Source organism: Chelonoidis abingdonii, chromosome 2 (genome assembly GCF_003597395.2).
Source record: "Chelonoidis abingdonii isolate Lonesome George chromosome 2, CheloAbing_2.0, whole genome shotgun sequence".
Lineage (NCBI taxonomy): Eukaryota > Metazoa > Chordata > Testudines > Testudinidae > Chelonoidis > Chelonoidis abingdonii.
Window position 1 is genome coordinate 209,463,002 of NC_133770.1, and position 25,450 is coordinate 209,488,451.

The 25,450-nt window shown below is 39.4% G+C and overlaps 1 protein-coding gene across 7 annotated transcripts in view; it reads right to left on the bottom strand.

The window, feature by feature from the left end:
* Positions 1-344: 344 nt before the first annotated feature.
* RALBP1 (ralA binding protein 1) overlaps positions 345-25,450 on the bottom strand; it is a 56,870-nt gene continuing 31,764 nt past the window's right edge. For 6 of the 7 annotated variants that reach the window (XM_075062941.1, XM_075062938.1, XM_075062940.1 and 3 more), the window contains 8 exons: positions 21,228-21,686; positions 16,936-17,285; positions 14,476-14,637; positions 10,173-10,304; positions 8,903-9,010; positions 5,263-5,384; positions 4,682-4,805; positions 345-2,866 (listed from right to left, as the gene is read on the bottom strand). In XM_075062941.1, the coding sequence (XP_074919042.1) occupies positions 2,600-2,866; positions 4,682-4,805; positions 5,263-5,384; positions 8,903-9,010; positions 10,173-10,304; positions 14,476-14,637; positions 16,936-17,285; positions 21,228-21,686 (1,724 nt within the window). In that variant the 3' untranslated portion in view covers positions 345-2,599. Of the gene's footprint in view, positions 2,867-4,681; positions 4,806-5,262; positions 5,385-8,902; positions 9,011-10,172; positions 10,305-14,475; positions 14,638-16,935; positions 17,286-21,227; positions 21,687-21,937; positions 22,030-25,450 lie in introns of all 7 variants that reach the window. The other variant, XM_032802352.2, reaches the window with a different exon arrangement.

Here is a 25,450-nt window from a genome sequence, read left to right on the forward strand (position 1 = left end):
TAAAATATCAGACCACTGAAATTACTTTCATAGTTATATTTACTGTCCAATTAAAAATAATCAGCTCTTTTAACTGTATAATGGCTCATTCAAAGAGATCACTAACTCATTACATGTGTAAGATACATGTTAGATCTAGCACTGCTTTCATTAAGACTTACTTGATCTCAGACAAAGCACAAAGGGCCTCTTAGTGTATCCTCTCGGTACATAAACTGATGGATGAAAAACCCATCAACAGTTACTAAGAATCAAATCCACAACTCCACACACCAAAAAATCATGCACAATAGCTCTGCTCCTCAGATTTATATTAAAAAAGGGTCTATTATGAATTAGCAACATGGACATAAGCTGCTTTAATTGTTTTTTCAAGAGAACTGAATTTTTTTCCAGAAACTTTTAGAACTCAAATTCTTAACATAATATGGATAAGCCAAATTACATTATTACAGAAACAAGGGATGAACATTTAATTCCTGTACTTACTTGCAAAGATCTGTGTTCAGTCCTACTGCTACAGGGGCTGGTGACAACCCAAACACCTAAAGCCCTCTAGGTGGTACGGCTCCTTGGTAACTGCAGGAGAAACAGAACTGAGTGCCTGAATTCACGTTTCAAAAAGTAAATCTTTGAGTTCACCTTTTCAGTTACAGTAGTAAAATTAGGCTCTTGAAAACCACAGACCTGAACCAGTTTTTTCCCTCAGCAGAGTTTCATAACAGAAATGCCAGGATAACTGTCCCTAGAGGAGGGCAATCCAAAAAACGGATTTCATAGTTTGATTGGGATGGGTTTGCTGCAAAACAAACCCCACACACAAAGGAAGGTAGTTGCGCGTGCAAAGTGAGCTAGGCTGCTTTCGAAAGATGGATGTTTACTGTGAGGTAGATACATTACAAACTATTTTCAAATGGCTGTTGACTTTATTAGCTTGATGAATATGGTCCTAACAAAATGAAAGTTAATCAATATTAAGAGATTTGTCTGAAGAACACTGATTAGAAAAATCCATGACAATTTGATAGAAATTAGAGTGAATTTAAACAAAATGTTTAAATATTGCTAGCATATATAAAATGCATGTAACAGACAGGCAAGGGAGAATGCTTTACAGGTTTACAATTGCCACCTAATCACATTCTCAATCTTCATAAATTCTATTTTCCAAATTTTAAAAAAATATGAGGCTGTTTTCTATAACATATCAAAGCATTATTTGTACAAAATCAAATCATGGCCTATGATTCACAACAGTGCAATAGATAAAGAATACAACTGCATTCAACAGGTGCTGAAAATAAATATCCAGATTCTAGAAACAAGATAGGCTATGAGCACTCTGTGGAGTTGTTTTCAATATTTTTTGAGTTGACTATTTATTGACTAGTCTCATGACCGTCATTTCATTTGACATATATAAATGAGTGCATTTGAAACATAAAAATGGCCCTACTATGCCAATTTTATGAAGGCCTTTGATTGCTGGTAGCACTAAATAGCTGAGTCAAAAGTAAATCACAGTTATTGTTACTAAAGAAAAAAATGTCTATTGCTAAACCCTGCTCCCTCCACTGGGCATCTTTCATCAGGCTTGTCTGAAAAGCATGAATGGCTTGAATTTCTGTAGCTGGAACAATATATTGCTTGGTTAGACAAAGATAACTTATTCTAAGCTAAGCAAACAACATAACCAATCCCCTTTAATTACTAAAGCATCGGTCACTGAGTTTTGACTGAACTGAGAGTTCAAAACACTTGAAAATGGACCCTTTCTCTGTACTAAGAAAACGCTGCTGTTATGCATTAGCAGTGTGAATACTGCATATGTGTTACACAAGTATGATGATGAGGATCACTGGTTTACAAACCAGCAAATGGGTTCACTACATTGCCAAAAGACTTGACTGGCTCTCGATGAACACCTTCCACCACAAAGGGACATACTTAAAAAATTGAATTCAAATCTCACAGATGTTCATACATTTTACAACTGTAAAATGAGGAAGTTATTAGGGCATTTGTTAGGTAACTATGATCTCCTGCAGTTTCAGACATTTTAGCCAAACAGGAAAGAATTTAAAGCTCGTTTGTATATAATCTGCATCAGAAAGGTATCAAAGGCACAAGCAAGAGTGACCAGGTAAGCAGCAAATGACTGTGAATGAGAATGAATAGATATTCACAAGGCAAATTATTAATGTTTGTGGATAGGTTTTTGCTTTTTATTGACTGGAAAGAAAAGACCTCCCAATTTTGATCTGATGACAACAAATAATTAGTCTGGTTTAAAATAAAACCATTACTGAATTATCTATAGTCACCTGAAGCAAATCAGTCTCCAATAATCTGACACTAGCTGGAAAACTCCTCTGCACCCTCCAACCTCTAATTGCTTTGTCCTCCAAAGTAACCTGAGCCTAATGGACAGAAACCACTATTATGAAGGAGACAAAAATCTCAAAGGTTTTAAAAGACAAGATTCTTTACACAATGTACACAGCCAGCAAAGATTTGTGCAGTTTTAGCCTCTGAATTACAGTAAATTGCACAATCCTTGCTAAGTCCAGTTGATTTTATGAATACCCAAGGACCCTGATCAAATTGGAGTTTCCTTCCTGTCTTTGCTTGGTGATGGCTTGACTAGCTCCTTGACTGCCTTGGACTGCTCTTTAGCTGCTTTTGTCTCCAGGACACTGTCTCTTTGCTGCTGAGAAACACCCCCACGCTTTTCTGGCTCGTCTTCTTCCTGCACCTGCTGCTCTGATTTTGCTCGCTGCATCTGTAGCAGTCGAAGTTGCACTCGCAGCTCAATGATGGCCTCTCGTTCCTCATGAATCGCTTGGTTCAGATGATTGTTCTTTATCTTTTGAGCAAGGGAAAGAAAAGTACGACAAAACAGTAACTTCTGTAGCTATTGAACCATGAATAGAGTATCACACAATGTAACCTTTGCTGCTAACTTTGGAGAGAGACAAGTGTGTGCACGTGTGCATAAATATACACACAGGAATGAACAGAAATGGAGTGCATGAAAAAACTAACCCCACAAGGAACAGAAGATTTATGGTGACAATGGACTAACAGCTGCACTGACCAAAACCACACACTTAGATGAGAAAATGAGCACGCCTGCCCACCCCTCTACAGAACAGTTCAGAGCTGCTTTAAGATTTTTGTAAACTATATTTCGAGTTAAATACTTAACAATTAGGTTCTGACAATTCCAATATGGACTGCAAAGAGACTTTACATTTAAAATAGTTCTGGAGCTGCCTTGCCTCACCTCCCTCCACAGGAATTACTAAAAAATGAGATTAGCAGTTTAAAAAACAAATCTACAGGTTGAGAAATACAGTGAAGTGTCTTAGATGTTATTCTTAGAGCTGGGCTACTTTTAATTTTTTGCAGCAAGGCAGCTTTAGATGCATTTTTTGGAGTCTGTTCTTAATCAGTTTCTTAAATCGTCCCCATCTTCAATCTGAGTTACAAATATGACATATCAACAGCTAACCAAAGTTAGCAGCTAGCTAGTCAAAGCACAGGACTAGAATTCAGGAAATCTAGGATTTATTCATGGCTGTGCCACATACTTTCTGTATGATTTTAGGCATGTCACTTAACCTTTCTGTGCCTCACCCATAATATGAGAATAGTACTTGACAGGGTGTTCGTGAGCTGTAGTTTGTTAATAACCGAGAAGTATTTAAGTCCCTCAGATGGAAAACACCACACAGTAGCAGTACAGAGTTTTCTATTGAGAATTGTAAAGGACATTAACCCAGGAGCATCCTGACAGCACTAGGCACCACCAAGAGACCAGAATTTATATGCCAAGTGTTGCATCTTACTCCCAGTCATAGGGCTGGGAGAGGGGTGGCGGAAATACAACTCTATCCTCAGAGTGGGAAGAAGGGATTGAAAGGACCTTAGAGCTCTCCTTAGCTGGCTAAGGTAACACTGTTCCTACCCAGGAAAATCACAATGGCACAAGGGAAAGATGACAAAGGTTCTTTGGACTGGCCCTTGACAGTGAGGAACTATTCCTCACACTAGATAAGAGAATTGCTTCAATCTCTGTCTGAAATATCTGTATTTATTTTTTGGATACGAATGCTGCTCTTTTAAAATGTTCGTCACCCTCCAGTGAGTAACAATTTCTGAACTGAGCAATGGCCCTCCATGGGTTTTTTAAGGAAGAGTCACAATTCAGACAGTGCCCAGGTGAAAAGAAAGTCTCAAATGTTTGTAGGGAGGGAAAAACAGACAGATGCATGAAAGAAATGGAAAGGGCTGTGTGGGGAAAAAGTCTGAGAAGTCCACTCTCCAGGCCCTGCCTGGCACGCAGTCATTTACACCTGTAGGGCAAAGTGGTTGAGAGACTCTACTAAATCATATCTGGTAGCAATTTACACCCAGTTTGCACATGGGTAAATGACTGCGCGTGGTGCAGGAAGCCTTGGGAATGAAGTTAGCTTTTCAAAACAGCAGCATTGGTTCCTGAGAATTAAATATATTCCAGAGAGAGACTGAAGTAATTCCCTGTTCTCTCTCTCTTTCACACTGAGAACACTAGCCAAACTGCATGTCAAAGAAATTCTTCCACATGGGTGGGAGTCCACTCCCCAAGGAAGCCAGCATGAAAAGCAAAGGTAATTTTGGTAAAATGCACTTGTCTCACCTCTAATTCCTCGTTCTGTCTTTGCAAATCTTCCAAAATAATCTGTAGCTCCTCCTCATCCTCGCTCTCACTCTCACTCTCAGAAGAATACTCTTCAGTTTCACTTCGCCCATGTTGCTGACGACTGAAAGAGTAAAAGAGATCTTAAATTTAAGCCCTGTTTACGTGCAAGTTTGCCAGAAATGCAGGAGGTGAAAAAGTAGCTATTTTCACCTGCCTATCCATTTGAGGTTCTGCAGCAATTTATAAAACTAAAGCGTTTTCTTTCTTCTCCCCTGCTTTTTTTTTTGTTTTTTTGCTTTTTTTAAAATCTACTCTTGGTGAAGTAAAGAAAAAAGCAGTTTGTCCATTAAGACAATGGGATTTTTTAATGCTTAAAATCTTCACAAGCTACTATGATCTAGAAGAAAATATCCCAAAAGCTGCAACGAGGCAATCTGTAATGTTCATCAGGTTCCTGTGCTTTTCATTAGCATTTTGAACTGCACACTTCTGTTTTTCAAAATCCCACCCTTTATAGAGACATTCTTTTAAGAGTTCTGGCCTGGCTGGGGATCCAATGTCAGCAGGCTCTTTCTTACCTTTGAATTTCTGCTATTTCTGCTCGAAGGCGTTCTATCTCCTCCTTCTCAGAGGCAATTTGTCTGCGCAGAAACTGCTCCATCGCCAGTAGCTCCTCCTGTTCTGTCAAGATCTCATTCTCCTGCAATGATCAATTAATTCACCTCATGAGGTCTTGGATTTATGATCTACAAAAAATACACTACAGTATTTCTTCTTTCTAATGATGCATCCTCAGAAGTGACCAGACAACTTTGTTTTCTGGAAACATTTCATGTAATTATGCTGAAAGCACAGTTTTGTCCTAGTGTGGATGTATGCAGACAGGCTGGACAACCTTTCTACTACTCTGGTCCATCAGTTCTCACAGCCAAGATTAATCTGGGATCAAGTTATGTCTGCTTTGAGATCTTCTTACTGAACTGTTGCATGCTGTGGCTCATCAAATTCCAGCACAAGCCAAATGGTGTGAGGCTGGAATTTCCTGCTCCCCATACTCCATCAGGTGCCAAAGCTCAAATCAAAGGGGAATCACTGGGGCCAAGTACAGAAGTAGACAAGTCCTACATTCACCTTTGAAGATAGAAAGTGGGTGGCAAGAATTATGGCAGAAGAGTGTCATGATGGATGGGGCCAAGAAGACTGGGGAAGAACAGATGAGGTGGGTGGCAGTAAGGCCAAAATGGTGGTCTGGGACTAAGACGACGGAAACACTGAGTACCTCCCTCACCACTCTCTCCACATGACAAACACCCTAAACATCAACCTCTTTTCTACCAGGCTTCTTATATGAGCCCAGGCCTTTGTCTCCTTTCACTTGTGCCAGCCTCGCAGCATTAAGAAAAGGTGGTTCTTGTTTCAAAGATCTGGAAATTTTGAGTCCTTTACTCTAAAGGCTGCTTACTTAAAACCAATGGGTTAAACAAACTTTAAACTTATACTCCTCTGTGTCAATTCCAAAGAGGCTAGGAGCAAAGAATGCAGAACTGAGGAAGGAAACACCTCCACTTACCTTTTTTAATTATGCATTTCAAAAATAACACATCTGAAGGGTTTAAAAAGTCCACAGAACTTATTTGGCTACCTAGCAAGCATTCTATCCAATAAGACAAGATTAACTTTTTATATCAAACCTAATGAGCCTCCTTCAGTGACAAGTTTTTAGTTACCTTGTTACCGATAACACAGTAAAAATGCAGGCAAGAATGAGATCTGTAGAAAAATGTTACTAAAAGCTTCCAATTAATTGTATTTGGAAAGAGGAGCAATAGAGTGTGAGACATGAACAAGAGAAGTGAAGGAGAACAACAGTCTAAGTTACTCAAACAGTAAGTGCTTTAGTCTTGTCCCTCATTCAGGCATTAGAGAGGAAGAGAGAGAAAACTAACAACTGGAGGGAGGTCTGACCTGAAGCCAATGAGAACTGTGTGTAGCTCATCCCCTTTCATGATGAGCATAGTGTACATCGGACACTAGGTTCACAAAAGGACTTAGGCATTGTGATGCTCAGTGTTGCAATACCTAACTTTTAGCCACTTTACAAAATTACAGGTAGAACACTGATTCACAAAGCTTGAGTTAGGCGCCTAGATTCCCTGTACAATGAACAGGGAGATATAGGAGACGTAGGCTACAATTCACAAAAGCCAGCATGCCAGGCAGGGAACTACCTTAGTTAGCCAATGGGAGTTGCAGATGACAGGAGTAGGTCCTAACTCTTGCTGTTCTCAAGGAGATAGGCCTCTAAATCCAGGCACCTCTCTCTCAAATGGGAACCCTTCTCCTGGAGTCAGGGTGCTTGGGCGCCCAAGACATTTCTTGGGAACATGAGTTAGGCACCAGACTAAACCCACACAAAATGGCCACAAGAGGAGGAGGTGGTGGCACCCACCGTATACCCTGTAGCCCAGAGGCACTTGGGATATGAGAGACCCAGGTACAATTCCCCTCTCTGGCACAGGGGGAGAAAGGAGTTGATAGGGGCCTCCTACCTCTCAGCATGCTCTAATCTCTAAGCTATTGGATATTCTGCTGTAGGGGTCCTTTAAGAACTCCTATGGATAAATAATTAAAGAGTCACTGGGCCAAAGAGTAAGAATGACTCCACAGCCTGGTGGTGAGGGCACCCATCTGAGTATTGAGACACCCAAGTCCCTGCTCCAGTACCTAGTTATTTATCCACAGTGGAACAAATTCAACAGGAGAGACTGAGGAAGCCCCAGATCAGAATATCCCACAGCTCAGAGCACTCAGAGGTGGGAGACTCCTGTTCAAATACCTCCCCCCGTCCCCCTCAGGAAGAGGTGGGGGAATTGAACGTGGGTCTTCCACATCCCAGCTGAGTGCTCCAACCACTGGAATAAAAGTTATAAGGTGGGTGCTGCTGCTGCTGCTTCTCTAGTCACTTTTTGACTGATGCAATAGGTGGCCTGTGAGCACACCTACCAGGTCAGGCTCCACACACAAGATTGGCAGGAGAACACCTACCTCTCCCTGGTTTGTGCATCACACTGGGGCTTAGGCAGAAGGTAGGTATCCCAACACGTAGCAGGAGGCAGCAGTGCACATGCTCAGAGGCAGAAACCTTAGCACAGAGGGAACCTATACTCTGAAAATGTAGACACCAAATGAGTATAGGTGCCTTCAGGGTTCAGTGGGAGTTTTGTGAACCTAACACTGGGATTTAGGTTCCTAGACACCCAAGTGTGAGGTTTTGACACCTATGTACTTTTGCGAATCTCACTCTGGGTGAGAAAGTAGGTTTTAAGCTCTGAATTTCAAGTAGACTGCAAGCATTTGTGCTGGAGTTGTCTCCTTTAGCTCTCTGGCTCCAGGTAAGTTAGGAGGATTCAAAGATCTTTTATAGCATTTAAATACAATTGTGATGCAATGCGAAGCGCTCAGTTAATCAGTACATTTCTATTGTAATGTACATTACACTTTCTGTTCAAAACTTTCAGAATCAGCCTTATATGTCCAGCCTCACCTCAGCACTCAACTTATCAAGACTTTCACAGACACAATTAAAATGAGGAAAAAAAAAAAAAAAAAGGATCTTGATCTTCATCCAGTTATGAAACAGACTGGGAGAAAAGAGTGGTAGTGCTCTGCAAATTCTTCCCACAACCCAAGCTCCACCTATGGGTGATGCCAAAGTGAGACATCGATTAGACTGTGGAAAATCCCATAATATGATAATCTTTCCTCTCTTTGATTAACAGTGAAACAGTTAACAGGGTTAACTAGATTATATTAAAGAACAGTTGTGGTACTAGATATGAAAATGTTTAAATATGCAATAGAAGTATGAACCCTTCATGTGCACAGGATTTTTTAGCACCTGTTATAGTATGTGCCTACTCTGGGCTCAGGATCATTCCAACAACCAGCCACCTATTCCTTCCCCATTCTTGAATCATCTCACACGTACCATTCAGACAATATAGCAGGCTTCCCAGGATGCAAATGCAGAGAATAAGAGAACATTTACAGCCTTCTTTAACTGACTAACTTTACTAACAAGCAAAAGTTTCTTTAATAAACCTGAAATATATTTGTTTCTCTTTAGTCATTGGTTTGTATTCCAAAACTTGCTTTGCTGGTATATTAACAGAAGGGTAAGAAGAATAGAAGGAAAATGGGATTAAAAACACCACCGACCTGGGCAAGTAGGATATTAATAACTTCTTCATTTTCATTCATTTCCTCTTTGGAGACATCCTCCTTCGAAAGGCTGGCAATTTCTTGAGCAATCTTTGTTTCACACTCCTGCAGTGAGAGAAGTTTGGATTAAAAGGCTACCGGCCACATCACCACATTATATAAATACAACCCTATTCATTGTGCAGGAGGTCAGACTACACGATCATAATGGTCCCTTCTGACGTTAAAGTCTATGAATCTATGTATCTGTTCAAAGGCTGCATTTATTGTCATCATCCCCAGAGAAGATTTCTGTTTTTATTTCAAGTTTTTTAAAACAGTATCCAGAAGTCATTCATCACTTGTCCACCTTTCTGGGACACATGGTAGTTAAATAAGGCCAACTTTTGGAGTCACTTGTTCCGGGGAATCAGTATGTACGGAGCAGACTGTGGATGTCGCAGGGTAGATAATCAATTGGAGTTGTATTTACTGGCTCTTCAGGACGTATTGCTTTATGCACACAAGAGTGATGTGTTTGATGAACACAGACTCTTAAGGCTCAAGGTCAATGTAATTGAAGACTGAAAATCAAAAATTAGACTGAAAGCACAACTCAAAAACAAGGCACGGGAGGCGGGGGGGAGGGGGACGGGGGAGTACAATGGGAAAATTCAACCCCTTTCCTACTGAACTGCTGTGAGCATTCAGAACTACAATTTTAAATGGATGTCCTTTGGAAACAAATGGAATAGTAGGACCCAGGCACTTGTGATACATTGACATTAGCAAAGTAACTGCTCACCTATTCCTCTACAAATCCATTTCTGCTCTCACATTTAAGCAACTCTCATCCTTTTGAAACCCTGAACATAGCAAACCTTTTAGTTATCTACTCAGTCCTGCCAGTTGCTTGCATTACCCAGCAACTTTAACGTTTAGAAAATCCTCCACTTGCCTTTTTTAGTACTTACAAGCTAAAAATAAGATCAGACAGTATATGCAGCAAGAAAATCAAACCAAAATCCCATAGCAACATTTACCCTTTCTTAAATCCAAATCAAACACATCTCAATGCTCTCTTAGAACAACTCCAGCACATTGCAATGAGAGGTCCTGAAAATGAGTTAGTTTCATGTTAAGAAAAATTGTGCATGTCACTGGAGCTATTATAACAGGAAATCATAAGATGACTTTTAGTCATCTCTCTGAACAGGTCAAAAATAGCCCACAGCAATTGCAATCTATGAATTTAAAAGGTTTGGCAATGAACAATAAAGTGACCCACCTGTCTTTTAGCTTCTCTTAGTTTCCGTTTGAGGGCTGTTAAAATTCTTTGTACCTCCCATAATCTCTCTTCTTTGGATAAGTCTTTTATCCCCGCCTGCAAGTCTCGATGTAAACAGTTCAAAAGGAACTCCTAGAATAACACCAAAAGCATCATATTCACCACTCGGTGCTATACAAGTACTTTCTAATAATACACAATAACACCAACACCACCACCAAGCTCTTATATGGCACATTTCATCAGTAGGACTCACTTTACAAAAGAGGTCAATACACTATCCCCATTTTACAGAAGGGGAAACTGAAAAATACCACAATTTCTTGTAGACACAAGAACCTGGACTGCAAGTAGGGAACTCACTGGTTTCCTTCTAGAAGGGAAAAAAAGTGTAATTTCCATTGTTGTCATAACAACCTTCATTTTGGTTGTATAAAGCATTCATGGCTAAACAGACATTACCCTATTCCTTCCTTCTGAGCTGTTAGATTTAGCCTGTTTTCCACTGATATGATTGTTCCACTGATTCTCCTGCCTGTCTCCCATCACAAGATTTGCCCTGCTAACCCCCAGCCTTGGGACACCCCAAACATCCTCTTCCTCCAATCCTGCTCTCATGCTGTGGAGTTCGTCTGGCACAAATCCCATGATCTAGCCAATTTTTTCTATTGCAGATTCATTCTCTCCACTTTCAGTTCTGTCATCTTCCTAACTAAAACACTCTACTTCTCCAACTTAATTCCATGTCCTCAATCCCAGCTGCCTTTTCACCAACTCTGACTTGCTCTTTAAACCCTCCACTTCCCTCTCCACACTGGATCTGGCCAGTTACTTCCAAGAGAAAATAGACAAAACAACATGACCTTCCCTGCCCCCTCCGCTTTCTTTCCCTTGCCCTCTCTTCTACAACCCTCTCCTTCTCCTCCTCTCTTGTCAGAGGTGCAGAAGTTTCTTGTATGCACTTCTCCTCCAAACCTTCCACTTACCAGTGACCCTATTACATTTCCTGATCTCCCTTGCACGCACTCTGACCCTTTCCCTTACTCGTCTCCTTAATCTCTCTTCCCCTCTGGCTCTTCCCTCTCACAGTATGATCATGCTTTAGTCTCTCAGATCTTAAAACCTGACCCATGATCCCAGCTGCCTCTCTAACTACAACCCCATCTTCCTTTCATCTTTAAGTTCATTGAACATGCCGTTTTCATTTGCTGTTTGGATTTCTTCTCCTCCAATTCCATCCTGGACCCTCTCCAATCTGGATTCCTCTTCTTGCATTCCACTGAAATCACTCTTGCCAAAGTCTTGACCTCTTCCTAGCCAAAGCTCAGAACTACTACTCCATCCTTACCTCCCTTAACCTGTCAGCCACCTTTGACACTGTTGACCACACTCCTCTTCCTGAAATCTTGCCCTCACCTTGGCTTCCAAGACTGTCTTCTCGTAGTTCTCTCATCTCTCTAATTTCTCCTTCAGTGTGTCCTTCAAAGGATCCTCCTCCAACTTTCTAGGGGGATTCCACAGAGCTCTGTCCTTGGTCCCATTCCCTTCTCCTTTTCCATCTTATTTCTGAGTAATCTCCTCCAAAAGCATGAATTCAACTATTATCTCTCTGCACATGACTCTCAGGGTACGTCTACACTACCTGGCGGATCAATCTCCGATTGCTCTCCCGTCGACTGCTGAACTCCAGCTTGGTGAGAGGGGGAGGCAAAGTTGACGGGGGAGCTGCGGCAATCGATCTTGTGCCATGAGAACGCAAGGTAAGTCGAACTAAGATACGTCAACTTCAGCTACGTTATTCTCGTAGCTGAGTTGTGTATCTTAGGTCAATCTCCCCCAGTGTAGACCAGACCTCAGATTTTTCTTCTCTACTCCACACCTTTCATTTTCCGTCCAAACTAAAATCTTGCCCTGTCACTCTGACATTTCATTTGGGATATCAAGCTCTCAGCTCAAGCTCAACAAGGCTAGAAAACATCATTCTTAATCTCCCCCCCTCCAAACCCTCTCTCCTTTCTTAATCACTATGGACAATGCTACCATCCTATCTGTTACTGGCCCATAACTTGGCCATCATCCTTGACTCAAACCTCTACCTAGGTCCCCCACTTCCAGTCTGTATCTAAATCTTGTTGATTCATTCTGTGTAATATCTATAAAAGATATGGCCGTTCCTGTTCATCCACACAACTGAAACTCTCATCCAGGCTTGGATCATCTTGCATCTCAATTACTGCAACCTCCTTTCCTTGACAAATGCAATCTTGCCCTGCTCATATCTGTTCAGAATGCTGCTCCAAAGGTCATTTTCTGAGCTTGTTGCTTTGGCCAGGTCACATTCTCTCTTTGCATCCCGCCCGGCTCCTCCCTTCCCCATCACATCAAACATATGCTACTTGTCTTCGCTTTCAAGACATTTTACCACCCATCCCTACCCTACCAATTGTCTCTCACTCACTACTGAGATGTTGACTCCTGCTTACAATCGGCAAATGATACCATTCTTCATTGCCTACTTAATACATTTTCAAACAAGCACCTTCTTGCTTTGTCTATGCTGCAACTATTGTTTGGGAGGAGCGCCACGTAAACATCCACAAAATTACTTCATTACCAGCCTTCAAATACCTGCTTAAGTCTTCTTTTCCGAGATGCCTGCAAAAAACTTGCCAACAGTTAGGCTACTAGTGTGCTGAGATCACTACCTACCATGCTAACCATATTGTCTCATTGTTTCCTTGTATTCCCTCATCTCTCTCTATCCATCTGTTGTGTTTTATCTTATAGTTAGATTGTAAGCTCTTTGCAGGAGGAACCATCTTTTTGCTCTGAATTTGTATAGCCCTTAGCACCTGGTTCTTAAGTAGGGCTCCTAGGTGCTACAGGAATACAAATAATAAATTATTTACATGGGGCTGCTTTCCCTCACCACCTCAAGTTTCAGTTCCTTTAACTATAAACAGCAGAATCAAGTTAGAGAAAGTTGCAATTTCAAGTTTATTCTTAGTGCTAATATACAATAATAAAGACTGCATGCCAAGAATGCACCAACACAGAAAATTATGTAAGACACATAAAAGCAGAGCCAGACATTAAAATGCACAAATCTTTATACACAGAGGAAAGTCCATTCAAAAGACATATAAAATAAGATACCCTTTCCTTCCCCTTATCTAAACTTACTACTTTCACAAAAGATCTTTTCTGGAGGTCTTAAGGAATGATATGGGAAAACCACCAGCATTGGCATGGATAGTACATGTTGGAAGTTACATTAACATTGAACTGCAACTTGGCTAGAAGAAAATTCAAATAGTTCTAGCTCCTTTTCCATTCTCCTTCCTCTATCCAGTGGTTTATTAGTGCCATCATCTCCCATATTCATGGAAGGCATCTCTGTTTAGCTAGCTCTTCAGCCCCGAACTGAACTCCACAGAGTTGCACCCATTCCAAAAGACAGTTATAATCAGTATCTATTTCCCCAGAAATCTTGGCCTTTATCTGCTGTTTAGGCAGTGTGGTGTGCAGCACATGTTAGGAGAAGGACTGGGAAGTTGCCCTTTGAGCCCTAACATCCCAATCCTGAGCAGTCTGAAGGCTGCTGTATTTTAAACCAACTGCTGCAGCTCCCAGAAGATGTTATAGCAGCTGGAGTCACCAGTACATAGGGATGCCTCAGCTCAGCTCCTGTTCCTGCACTGAAAGCTAGGTGGTGTAAGAGGTGCTGCAGCAGTTCTATATCACCCCTGGATTTCCACAGGCAAGGGGAAATCCCCCAGTAGCCTGGCAAACCAGTTCTAGGAGACTGCTGATGCAGCACAAAGCAACCCTAGTGCACAAAAGTCACCTTTCCAGTTCCACAAGTTTGGAATTCTATACCACATCCCCTATTACCACAGTTTATTGGCCTGTTAGTAATGAACTTTAGACACATTTAAATAAATCCTAGAGCATGCTATGAAGTGATATTACACAAACCACTTACCTGCAAAACATCGTCCCCACTATCCCCATACATTGAAAGTCCTTGAATAGCTCACAACATGATTAGTACAAGACTTGGTTTTTCTATATGCCTCTACAAAAGTGCAACATATCTTCCCCCAAATACAATGGAAACATTAACAAAATACCAACTACTCAGCCACATGACTGAGTTTGCAGCAAACCGTTACAGCACATGGGAAATTAAAAGCCATCACTACTATCTATGAGATCTACTTCCATCAGGTCTCAGCTGCCTGACCGAGAACATAATCTTCAGGCCAGACACATTTGTTAACCCACTGAAGTAAAGACAAACCTGTCGTCTGATTTCCTCTTTAATGTTTTCCTGTGTTTCTGGCAGTGCTGGCATTGTTGCCATATTAGACCAGCGAAGGGGTTTTGTCACCTGCTTTAGCGTCACATTTCCAAAGAACTCTTGGACGTGTGTAAAAAATACATACAGGACACGGTTGCTGATCTGGAAGAAATGAGAGTGAAAATACTGCTTCAGAAGGTGATTTTTTAACACAATGCCCGTTATTATCAATGGTACATTTGCCCTACATTGCATCTTACCGGACAAAGGATGTAAGCTTTTTTCAATCTTTGGGCTATATCTACAACTCTGTTCAAACAAGCTAATCAGTGCTACTTCTAGTAGATTCAAGGGTTGATTTAAAATACAATTATGTCTGAAATTCATGATCTGCTGCTAGCCTGAAGGAAGCGTGACCACACTGTATTCACTTAGTGGTCTCACATCACTCTACTCTCTGGTGACCATGAGACATAGGTCTATTGCCAAGCGAAAAGTTGTTGGCCTGCAATAGTTAGCTTTATAAACGGTAGACACAGAAATTTGCTAGTGTCTTGTTAGGCCTGTCGCCATACACAAAAATGTGAAGTCAATGCTAGTGACAGACGAGAGACCTTACAAAAACTGTACTGCACCAGTTATGTTTTTTTCCCTTTTATTGACCAAGCTGATTTTTCTCTCTCTAACTTACCGCAAAATGAGAATGATCATTTGTCATTTGTCTGTGTTTAACAGACTACGCGACTCCTTTATAGCAGCCTGTATTACCTCATTCAATTGCTATTGTTTTTAGAGATCAGTGGGTATGAAAAACTCAGAACCTTAAAAATCTGGAGTAAGCCAGGAACATCAGGAAATTGAGGGCAGATCTACACTTAAAATGCAGCATCGGCGCAGCTGCACCAATGTAGCTGCACCTCTGTAACGCTTAAGTGAAGATGTGCCTGCACCAACAGGAGCGCTTCTCCCATAGGTGTAGTTAATGTATTTCCCCAAGAGGTGGTATCTATGTCAATGGGAGAAGCTCTCCCATCAACATAGTGCTGTCTACATGGAGGGTTACGTCTTTCAGGGGTCTGGATTTTTCACACCCCTGAGCGAAGTAGTTATACCGATATCGGTCTGTAGTGTAGACTGGCCTAACTCTCAGACTAAAGGGTTAATGATAACACATTTTATAATTATTAGGCCACATATTTCATCATGTTTGCTAAAATGCTCAGAATGACATCCCCACTTCCTTACAGATACAGACTTCAGCTAAACTAACATTTACAGTTTTAAAGGATAATCCCACAACAGACTCTGTACAGGGCTGCAAGTAACATCTACCATACTGTGAAGTGCTAAAAAAATAAGGGAATCATTGAGTTATGCATGAATAACCACTTGCTCTATTTCTCCCCAATATTTCAGCAGATTTAAAATATCCTTTAAACACATCTCAAATACTTTAAAGGGGGAAAAAAGCTGGCTACAAAATGTTTTTGAAAGAGCTGCCGTTATGCTCATTGCCTTGAGACTAGATTTGTTTGGATATGATTTATCAAATGGAAATTCACAACTTGTGTTGAAATAAGTGACAGAGTTCTTTTATATTTTATATATAATTTTATATTTTTATATTATTGCCTAAATCTATGTAAGCAATAAGACATGACAGGACATGAGTTATATTGCATTAATTTCATGCCTATTCTGTTAGGGAGGAGGACAGGACAGTGGCTGCCACAACAAAGTATCAGTGAGTAAAACCCAACCCTGTTGCTGGAGGGCCTTACTGAGATTATAAAATCATGAAGTAAGATTTTGAAAAACCCCAATCACAAAGTGCATTATGCAGCAAAACTCCAATTCCAAATGGTGACCAATTAAAAAAATATATGAAGTATAACTAAAAATTAAGCTGTAATCCAATTATTGCTCAAAACTCTCACTAGGTCCATTTGATTTCTTCTGATAATATGTTAACTGATACTTAGCCAATATACCCAAATAATTATTTCATGAGGAAAATCTGTGTTTACAGAATTGGATTGACTGGCATGATATAGGAGTTAAGCACTAATACAATATTGTTCAATGATAAATCATTAAACCACCAACTTTAACAAATTCTAATGAAGTGTGTGCGCAACTATAGGTATCAAAGGCTTCCACTCCTCCTCTCTCACTGCACACTGTTAGCGTACTTGTAAAACTAATCATACAACAGTGTTTATAATGCTTACATTATGTAACTATATTTAAAGGCCAAATATGTTCATCTGGATTTCAGACCAGCCCACATTAGGAACAAGTAAAACCAAAATATTAAGTCCTGAAGAATATATGAAGAGAAGCTATTATTCAACTGCAATATAACATTTATAGTTTGTGTACACATTTCTAAGAGAGGACGTTTTAAAGAATCTCTTGCTAGGACTGCAATACAGCTCACATGTTGGGTTGCGCATGTACCTGAACAGTAGGGCTGAGCACTATAGAAATGTTCTGGATGTTCATTTTTGTTTCTAGTTCCTTTGCGATAACATGGTCCATGTGCACAATCAACCAAGAAATTAAGAGATGGTTACACTCTGGCAACTCCTTCAGCAAGCGTTGGCACTCCTGAACTTTTTCCCCCTCTGTGCTCTTCCCGCACACCTCTTCGAAGCGGGGTATTAGCTCTTTGGTAAGCAAGTTTTCAGGCAGTTCTCGTAGATACTGTTTCAGCAAGCTGGCTATGGTATTCGGCTCATATTCCTCCAAGTTGGGAGATTCTTCTCGATCATAGGCTGCTTTTAGTTCATCCACCCTTGATTTTATTCCTTAAAATATTTAGATTGGAAATTAAAGAGACCTTGAAAACAAGTATATCAACCATCTTTACATTTAGGGTATGTCCACATTGCCAATTAACTTGAATTGTATACCCATTAGCTTTCATCTAACTAGTGATGGTAACAACAGTAGTGAAGATGTGGTGGCACGGGCTTCAGCACAAGCCCTAATATAAACCCTCAATGGACACAGAGTGCTTACTCATGTTGCTAGACCACGCCAGGGACCATTACGCCATGTCTTCATTGCTACTGTTACCCAGGCTAGCTAAATTAAAGCTGGCAACTATTTATACCTTAATTTGCAGTGTAGACCCAGCTTTAGACTTACAGGTTTTCTTCTACCCACCCCTCCTTATTAATATACAAACTTTCTTTTTAGATGCTTTTTTTTTTTCGGTGGCTCCCTACAAAGAATGAAGTTAATTCAGAAAAACCTCTCAAGGTGACCTGTATGTTACAAAATAAAGCCAAGATCAAGTAAGGTTTTGTGCTCAGTGCCTCTAAAAACAAGACTAAGAAGGAAATTCATGCACATAAGCTAGTGTAATGTGTTTTGTTTTAGGTCCTCTGTAGTCAAAAAACATCGGCTCCTGCTCTGATTTGAAAAGGATGTGTAGCTGAAGCATAGTTCCAGCCTGACAGCATGAGCACACATGGATGTAGAGGGGTTAAACAAGTAAGAGACACTGCTTTACCATCTTGGTATAATTTTATAAAGTTTAAATATTTGTATATACCAAAAGACCCACTGCTAAACCACACTATATAGTAAAGCAATGGCACCTACCTGAACCCCACCCCCAAGTAAGTTGCCTGCATGCTCTACCAGGGTTTCATGATCATAGAAATTGATGCAATGTCAGATCAATGTGGGAACCAAAGCATCTAAAATAAGGGCAAAAGTTTAAGATCTCTTGTGTATTTAAACTTTCAGTTGGAATTCAGCATGTAGTCCTAAAATAAGTATTTTTTATTAAAAAATACTTGCAATTAACTTTTAATATGACAGAATAATCTCTAAGCAACAGCCCCCTCAAAAGCCAGAGACCTCCTTTAACAACAACAACTCTTGTTTGCCAATTTCCAATCAGTCATCCTTCCTGGGATGCGTGATATTTAAAACTCTTGGTTCGGGTCACTATCAGTGTCAAAGTGTATATTTATTGTATGACTAGAAAAAACTATCCAATATCCCCAAAACCAGGAAAATCTTTGTCAGTTATTGGGAAGGCTTTGATATAGTTTTCTGCAGAAATACAGATGGATAAAAATTGGTTATTTTTGTTTTAAAATAAAAAAACCTGATTTTATTTAAAAAAACAAAACAACAAAAATTGATTTTGTTTTAAAAATTAGTCTTACTTAAATCAGATTTTTTTCATTTAAATTAAATACAGGTTAATTTTAAAAAAATAAACCTATTTAAAATTAAATTAGAAACTAGAAACCTATGTTAAGGCCTAAACATTTTAATTTAAATGATGTACAAAAATAATATTAAGCAGTATGTTTGCTGCCAAATTTACAGAAGGTCAAACCACTGAACTGGCTGAGTACCTGGAACCAGAGTTTAACAAACCAGCATTTGACAGCAGCAGTCTCTGCAGGAGCAAAGAAAATATTTTCTTCATTTCAGTTTATTCAACTAGTTCATTGAACTAGAGACTTGTTCATTCAAAGTTAAGAAACCAATCAGGAACTGAAAAAGCAGTCAAGCTGGTTTTCCTTTTCTAATCTTTGAATAAAAACCTGGGAGTAAGAAAGTAAGATCTACTAGTTGTAAAATCTAGAAGGACATGGTGACCAGAAACAATCAGTTGAATTCACTACTATAGATAATAATACTTAGTTTGGTAAATTAGTTTGAAATACAAAATATGTTTTGATAAACTTTTTTTACTTCCGTATTGATCACATTTAAGGTAGCTTTACTTAATAAAAATGTTAAAATGCTGTTTTTGTGAATTTTTAATTTAATTTGAATTTTCATTCTTATAGAGCTTGACACATATCAAAAGTAAACAATCGTCTAGTAAATAAAAAATGCATCCTTTGCTGTTTTTAAACATAGCAAAATATAATAAGTAAGAATCTGAATAAATATAAATTAAATTACATAATTGCTTAAATAAATGTGTATAATATAGTGTATCCTCCTGGTTAGCAAAAAAGAGCACTAAATTTAATGCTATATTCACTTGCAAATCAACATGTTTTATTGGTTACTAACCAATAAAATAGGAAAATAATTTAGGAAAATAATTAAAAATTACAGATGCAAACCATAATTAAAACCGATTACTCAAAACAAGATTTCCTGTGTGCTGATTTAAATCATGATTAAAATTGATGATTTAATTCAGTTCACCCTGCAGAAATGTACAGAGAAATTTAAAACTGAGAATTTTGGTATGGCTATAAGGTAAATGTGGCAGGTGGTGGGTTAAATGCGTTTCCCACCAAAAGACCCAGAACTAGACAGCACATTGTGAATAAAGAAAAGGCTATCCAAGGAAAATGAAGATCATCCTAGGCACAGAATTTTCAGACCTCAGCTCATGAGGAACTGTTTCTGCTGTTATACCCTAGGCTCAAATATAGGTTGAAATTCATATGCAACTGCATAAACTAATACATCTGCATAGTAAAGGAATGAGGAATCTGATTCAGCTAATAAGCTTAACTTGAACTGTCTTTCACATGAGAGGAGGAGAATGTTGCACTAGAGAATGCTGAGAGAGCTCAAAAATAGGTCACCGAACAAAAACCCACAGGATGTTATATTTCTGCGAGACATTGTGATCACTTGAATGCTCTGAAATACAAGGTCTGAGAAACAGTTTTTACTATTGCCTTATCTTTGCATCCCCAACAAATTCCATGTATATCAACAACATGCATGTATCATAAAGCATTTAAAAGTGGTTCCCTCAGCTGTTTTATAGATTTAGATCATATGTATTTTACTTGCTCTAAATGCTTTTTCTTATTTTCTGTCCTTTTTTGTTCTACAGCTCAATTACTGTACTTGGAATATTTGCACAATTCCTCTTGCAAGTGGCTTTCAAAAAATCATATAGCTGTATATTTAAATAATGACTAAAATCATTGGTACTTGTATGTAGATCAATGTTATACAACTAAGGCTACTAATTATCTTAGTGTTACTACCAGTGTGATTCTTCAAATCCAAGCTGAAATTCTCAACTGCTGTTCTACATTACTAGTGGATTTACTGAAAGAAAAAAAAGAAAGGTTTTGTATATACTTATGTTCTTTTTGAAAGAAAATTAGAATGAAAGTGGATGGGGAAAGCAAAGTCAGGAGTAACCTATTTATTACTTCAACTCCCCACCAAATCTCCATTTTCATTAGCTAGAATTGTATCTTATTTCTAATAATGGAGCAATATACTCAAAATAATCACAAGCACTAATCAAAATGTTTTAGCATGTATGGCTTGCCTCAAAGGCACATTATGCTACATACCTAGTTTCCACTCCTTCAAAAAGATCAAACCATATACATTTTTGTTGCCACCTTCAGCAAGAGGGTGACCATGCTCTGGAAACATTGGAAAAGGAGAGGTCCAACACTAAACGCCCGTGCATCTTATAAACCTTTCCCTTCCCTTACACCATGAGACTGGTTTTGTAACTTAACCATCTCCTACTCCACAGGTTAAGAACGTAGAATTTTCTTCTCTACTATCACATAAGCCATCTTTCAGAAATTTCAAATCCATAGCTTGGCTTACAATTACATAGTTAATTTCACTGAAATTGCAGTCTTTTATTAAATTAAATGAGTAAAACTATACATGTGCAGTGGATATGGGGAGAAGGGCAAAGTACTATATTCATGTTATTTTTTTGGACAGATGAAGGTAAAGCCTTGAAAATCTGCACTTAGATGTGCCCAATATACCTGAAACTCTGTAGATGCCTTCACATTTCATGCCATACTTCTCTATGTAATCTATACATTCACGGAAAACTGCTGGCAGGCGAATGCCATCGTACATCATGGTCCTGTCTGCTGCATCAGCCAAAGGAATCCCAAACACTGGCCTAAAACTTGGAACATCGATCTGAGGTACCTCTGGCTCTGGAGTTGGCTTTTTCTTTTTTTTCTTCTCCTTCCACTGTTTTACAACGTCTGCTGCTGTTAAGTCTTTTGACTTCTTCTCTTTATGTTTTTCTTCCTTGTGTTTGTCATCTTTATGTTTTTCATCTTTGGGTTTTTCTTTTACTTTAAAATCCTTTTCTTTCTTTTTGGAAAAGCTGGGCTTCTTGAAAACATGAATTCCTTTGGACCGCTTCAACTTGGAAGGACTTTCTGCTTCATCGCCAGAGCTGTCCTCTTGGAAGGCAGCATAACCTTCCGCTATTGGGAGAAAGAAAAGAAAGCAAGGGGCAGAAAGTTATGACCTGTTTTATTTAAAAAAAGTCTAGAAGGAGAAAAAAGGGATAAAGGGTAACACTGAAAGAGACATGGTATTCGCCTACAACTAAAAAAAATCTACTTTTCTTTTTGCAGCGTTAAGTAGGGAAATTATTAAATCAGCATTTCATTGTTCTGTCCAGTATGAATACATCTCATGAATCATCTCAACATTTGGTATTTTAAGTACTTACTCAGTATGACAATGTCCATCTTACGTGCTATTTGTCCACTTAATAGTCAAGGAAATGCAAAATAAAACAACTGTCTGGCAACTTCTATGTTCCTGCAATCAACAGCATAAAAGTTGCTGTTAAGAAAAATCATCTGCTGCACAAGTTCAGCTTTAAAAATTACTTTGCAAAGGGTGGAGTCACTTAATTGCTCACTCCCTTTCTGAAAATGTTAAGAATCTTCTTAAGAGGAGTATGAAATTATTAAATTTTAGCCTCAGATCAAGATATCATTAAAAGGGGGGAATCTTACTTTTCCAACTGTACTGACATATTATCTATTATTGCAGTTCTACGTTTGCCTTATGTAGCCTATGTGAGACTGCAACTCCAAAGTCACAGCCTAATAACACCATACTTCAGCTGCAAAATACAAGGTACTGTCTCTGAACTATATGCACAAGAGTTTTTATAAGCTACACCTCTGCAGCTAGCCCTGCCTATCCTCTAGGCAAGAACAGGAAAATCTTTAAAGGTAGATTGGAAGGTGTTTTTTTAAGCCAACTAATTATAGGTTTACATGCTCAATACTCCGAAGAGCTAAATAAAGTAAACAAAAATGTGTTCAACAAAGCAGAGATTTTACATGTAATATGTAGTTTTTAGGTTCCCCAAAAGCTGAGGATAATCAGCTCTAAGCTCTGATGTGATGCTCCTGAATGAGGTTTTCCTGATATTGTTCCATTAGTCAAAATCTCCTGGAACATGAAACTGGCCTATTATTTGCATGAGGAAAGGACAGAGTTAAGTCAAGCGCCATTTCTTAATGGGTATGCTTTTATTATTATTATTATTTTTTTACTACTTAGCTTGTAAGGTCCTCAGAGCAGGCGCCGTGTGTGACATTGTATGATTGCACCCACAGGGCTAAAATGGATTTAAACCACCTTGTGCCCTTCTCTTCCTGGGCTGCTCCAAGGGCTAGAGAAGCCCCAGCATAATTTAGACAGGCTCGATGGCAGCTTCCCCAACCTGCCCTATAGACAATATAGTTTTTGCAAAGTTTTTATATTCAAATCCCAAAAATGTAACGGGTATAAAATATTTTAAATACATAGAACTGAGGTATACTAAATAAACTGCAGTTACTTGACCAGCACACCCCTCCTTTAATTCCCTCAAAAATACTCCATGTTCCAGGGGGATTAACTGGTTGATGTAACAGCACCAGCACAGTGCATGCTGGTGACAGTGGCGCGCCCTGGCTTCAAGGGACCAAAGTCATATGTTAAAATCAGTCAAGTTAAACTCATTCTGTGAAGAGGGCCAAATTTCATATTTTAATTTGGCTGTGTGTGTGTGTGAAGTCTCCAAGTTCAGGAACATATGCTACCCATGATCCTCAGAAGAAATCCCACTGATAACAATGGGAGGTTTGCAGATCTCTCCAGGATAAAACGTACTCCGCAAGTAGCAGCTAAACTTTAGTTAATAAGATTACTTTATTACAGTCACCAGTAGTCAAAGAGTGGTTATGGACACTTTTAGGACAACCACTATTTCTATCCTTTAATCCCTTGGATATAGGATTACTCAATTTGTGTAGAGAGTTGCATAACTGTGCAATACAAACTAAATTTGACTCATACAGTGTAGTTCATAGGCTTAAATTATAATACTGAGATGAATGGAGACAGTTAACGTCTCTTAGAGCCAATGTTTCAGTTTTTCTGCTGTCTCACGAAGAGGCTCCTTTGTTGGTTATACTCTCTTCAGGTTTGGAAGGCTCTCTGTACGATAACAAGTGCTAAGAGTTCATTTTATTTTATTTTTTAAAGTGAAATCTTGCATTCTACAGAACTGCAATCTATCACAGGGGGCAGATATACATGTTAAATGGGTGAGGTGTTTGAACCAACAAATGTTTTAAATCATTTATGAGGTGAACAGCCCTCTTATTTTAGCTCTTTGGGGCACTCTGCATGTGTCTCTACAATTAATTGATTTAAAAATATGTAGGTCCATTTTAAGTAAGCAAGAAGAGGTAGAATGAAAAACAAGTTTAGAACAGAAGGAAGTTATGAGTACACTGATCTTATGTGTGACCCTGATGTAAATACACATAATATCTATACTTCTATATCTACATTAAAATGCATAGCTTCAATTTGTCAACGATTCTACATCAACATATATAGGCCTCTTAAAAATAAGGATGGAACAGAGACGCATGCATATTTAGCTTCTGTAATGACTTTTCTCATTTCCCCTCTTGCCCCCCAATTTGTCCTACTACTAGACTTTTGACTGACAAGAGCTACTAGACTTGTGCCAAAATTTGGTAACCAACTTACAAGTAGGTCACTCCACAATTATGTTATTTAATACATAAAGAACCCCTGAGTGTAAGTTCACATTCAGGCTATTGCTCTCTCTTGGGTGTGGGGAGCACCAGAAATCGAAGTAAGTGCTTTGCTTTATTTTCTTTTCATTGTAATGAATTTTATTAGTTTTAGAAAAGCAAAGCAGAACCTACATTCATAGCACAGTTTCTCCCAGCAAAGAAAATGTCACAAAGCAAAAGTACAAATCCACACACTAAGGCCTAGTCTACATTTAAAAATTAGATCAACCTAGCTACATTACTCACAGCTGTGAAAAATCGGAGCTCTGGGCAGTATAGTTAGGTTGATTGAATCACTGGTGCAGACGCAGCTAGGTCGACAGAAAGATGGATTAACTCCACTGCTGGAAAAACACTTTCCATCACGTTAGCTGAGGCTGCCAGCACTTGTGGGAGTAGCAGAGCCCCTGCCCTGGTCCCTGCCACCTAGGAGCTGCAGGAACGCAGAGCCAGTTAGGAAGCCCCTGCCAGCCCCACCAACTTCTCCCTCCCCCAGTACCAACAGGGGTCCCAGGCTGCGCGCTGTGGTCCGGCCTCCCTCTCCCTCAGTACCAGCAGGGGTCCCAGGCCACCTCCCCCACCACCCATGGTGCCCCCAGAATGCCCCATCCCCCGAGCACCAAAGGCTCCCCGCCCAGGAAAAGTCATGGACTGGTCACGGGCCCGTGAATTTTTGTTTATGGCCCGTGACCTGTTCATAACTCATTAAAAATACTTGTGACTAAAACGTAGCTTTACCCATGGTATAAAGTTATACTGAGTGTTTGTAAACCCCTGTAACTGTGTAATTCACCAAACAGGAAAGAAGCATTAATTAATGCAAAGTGCTGGTCCTCCATACAAGAAGGCCCACTGAAACCAAATCAGCCAACCATCAAAGGACAAAGACTTCACTGATCCTGTCCCTCCTTCCTCTCCCCCACACCCATGAAGAGATACAGGCACAAAAACTTGCACAACTATTTGAACTCTAGGGGAAGAGTATGAAAGTCCCTGACTAGAAGGAACTGTATCACTATGCTGCTTGGCATATGGAGAGGAAAATATTTCTAAGCATAAGCAAAAGATCCCCAAGCTGCTTAGCTCAGATTAGCTGTAAAGGACAAACAAACCTTGGATATTGCAGCAGC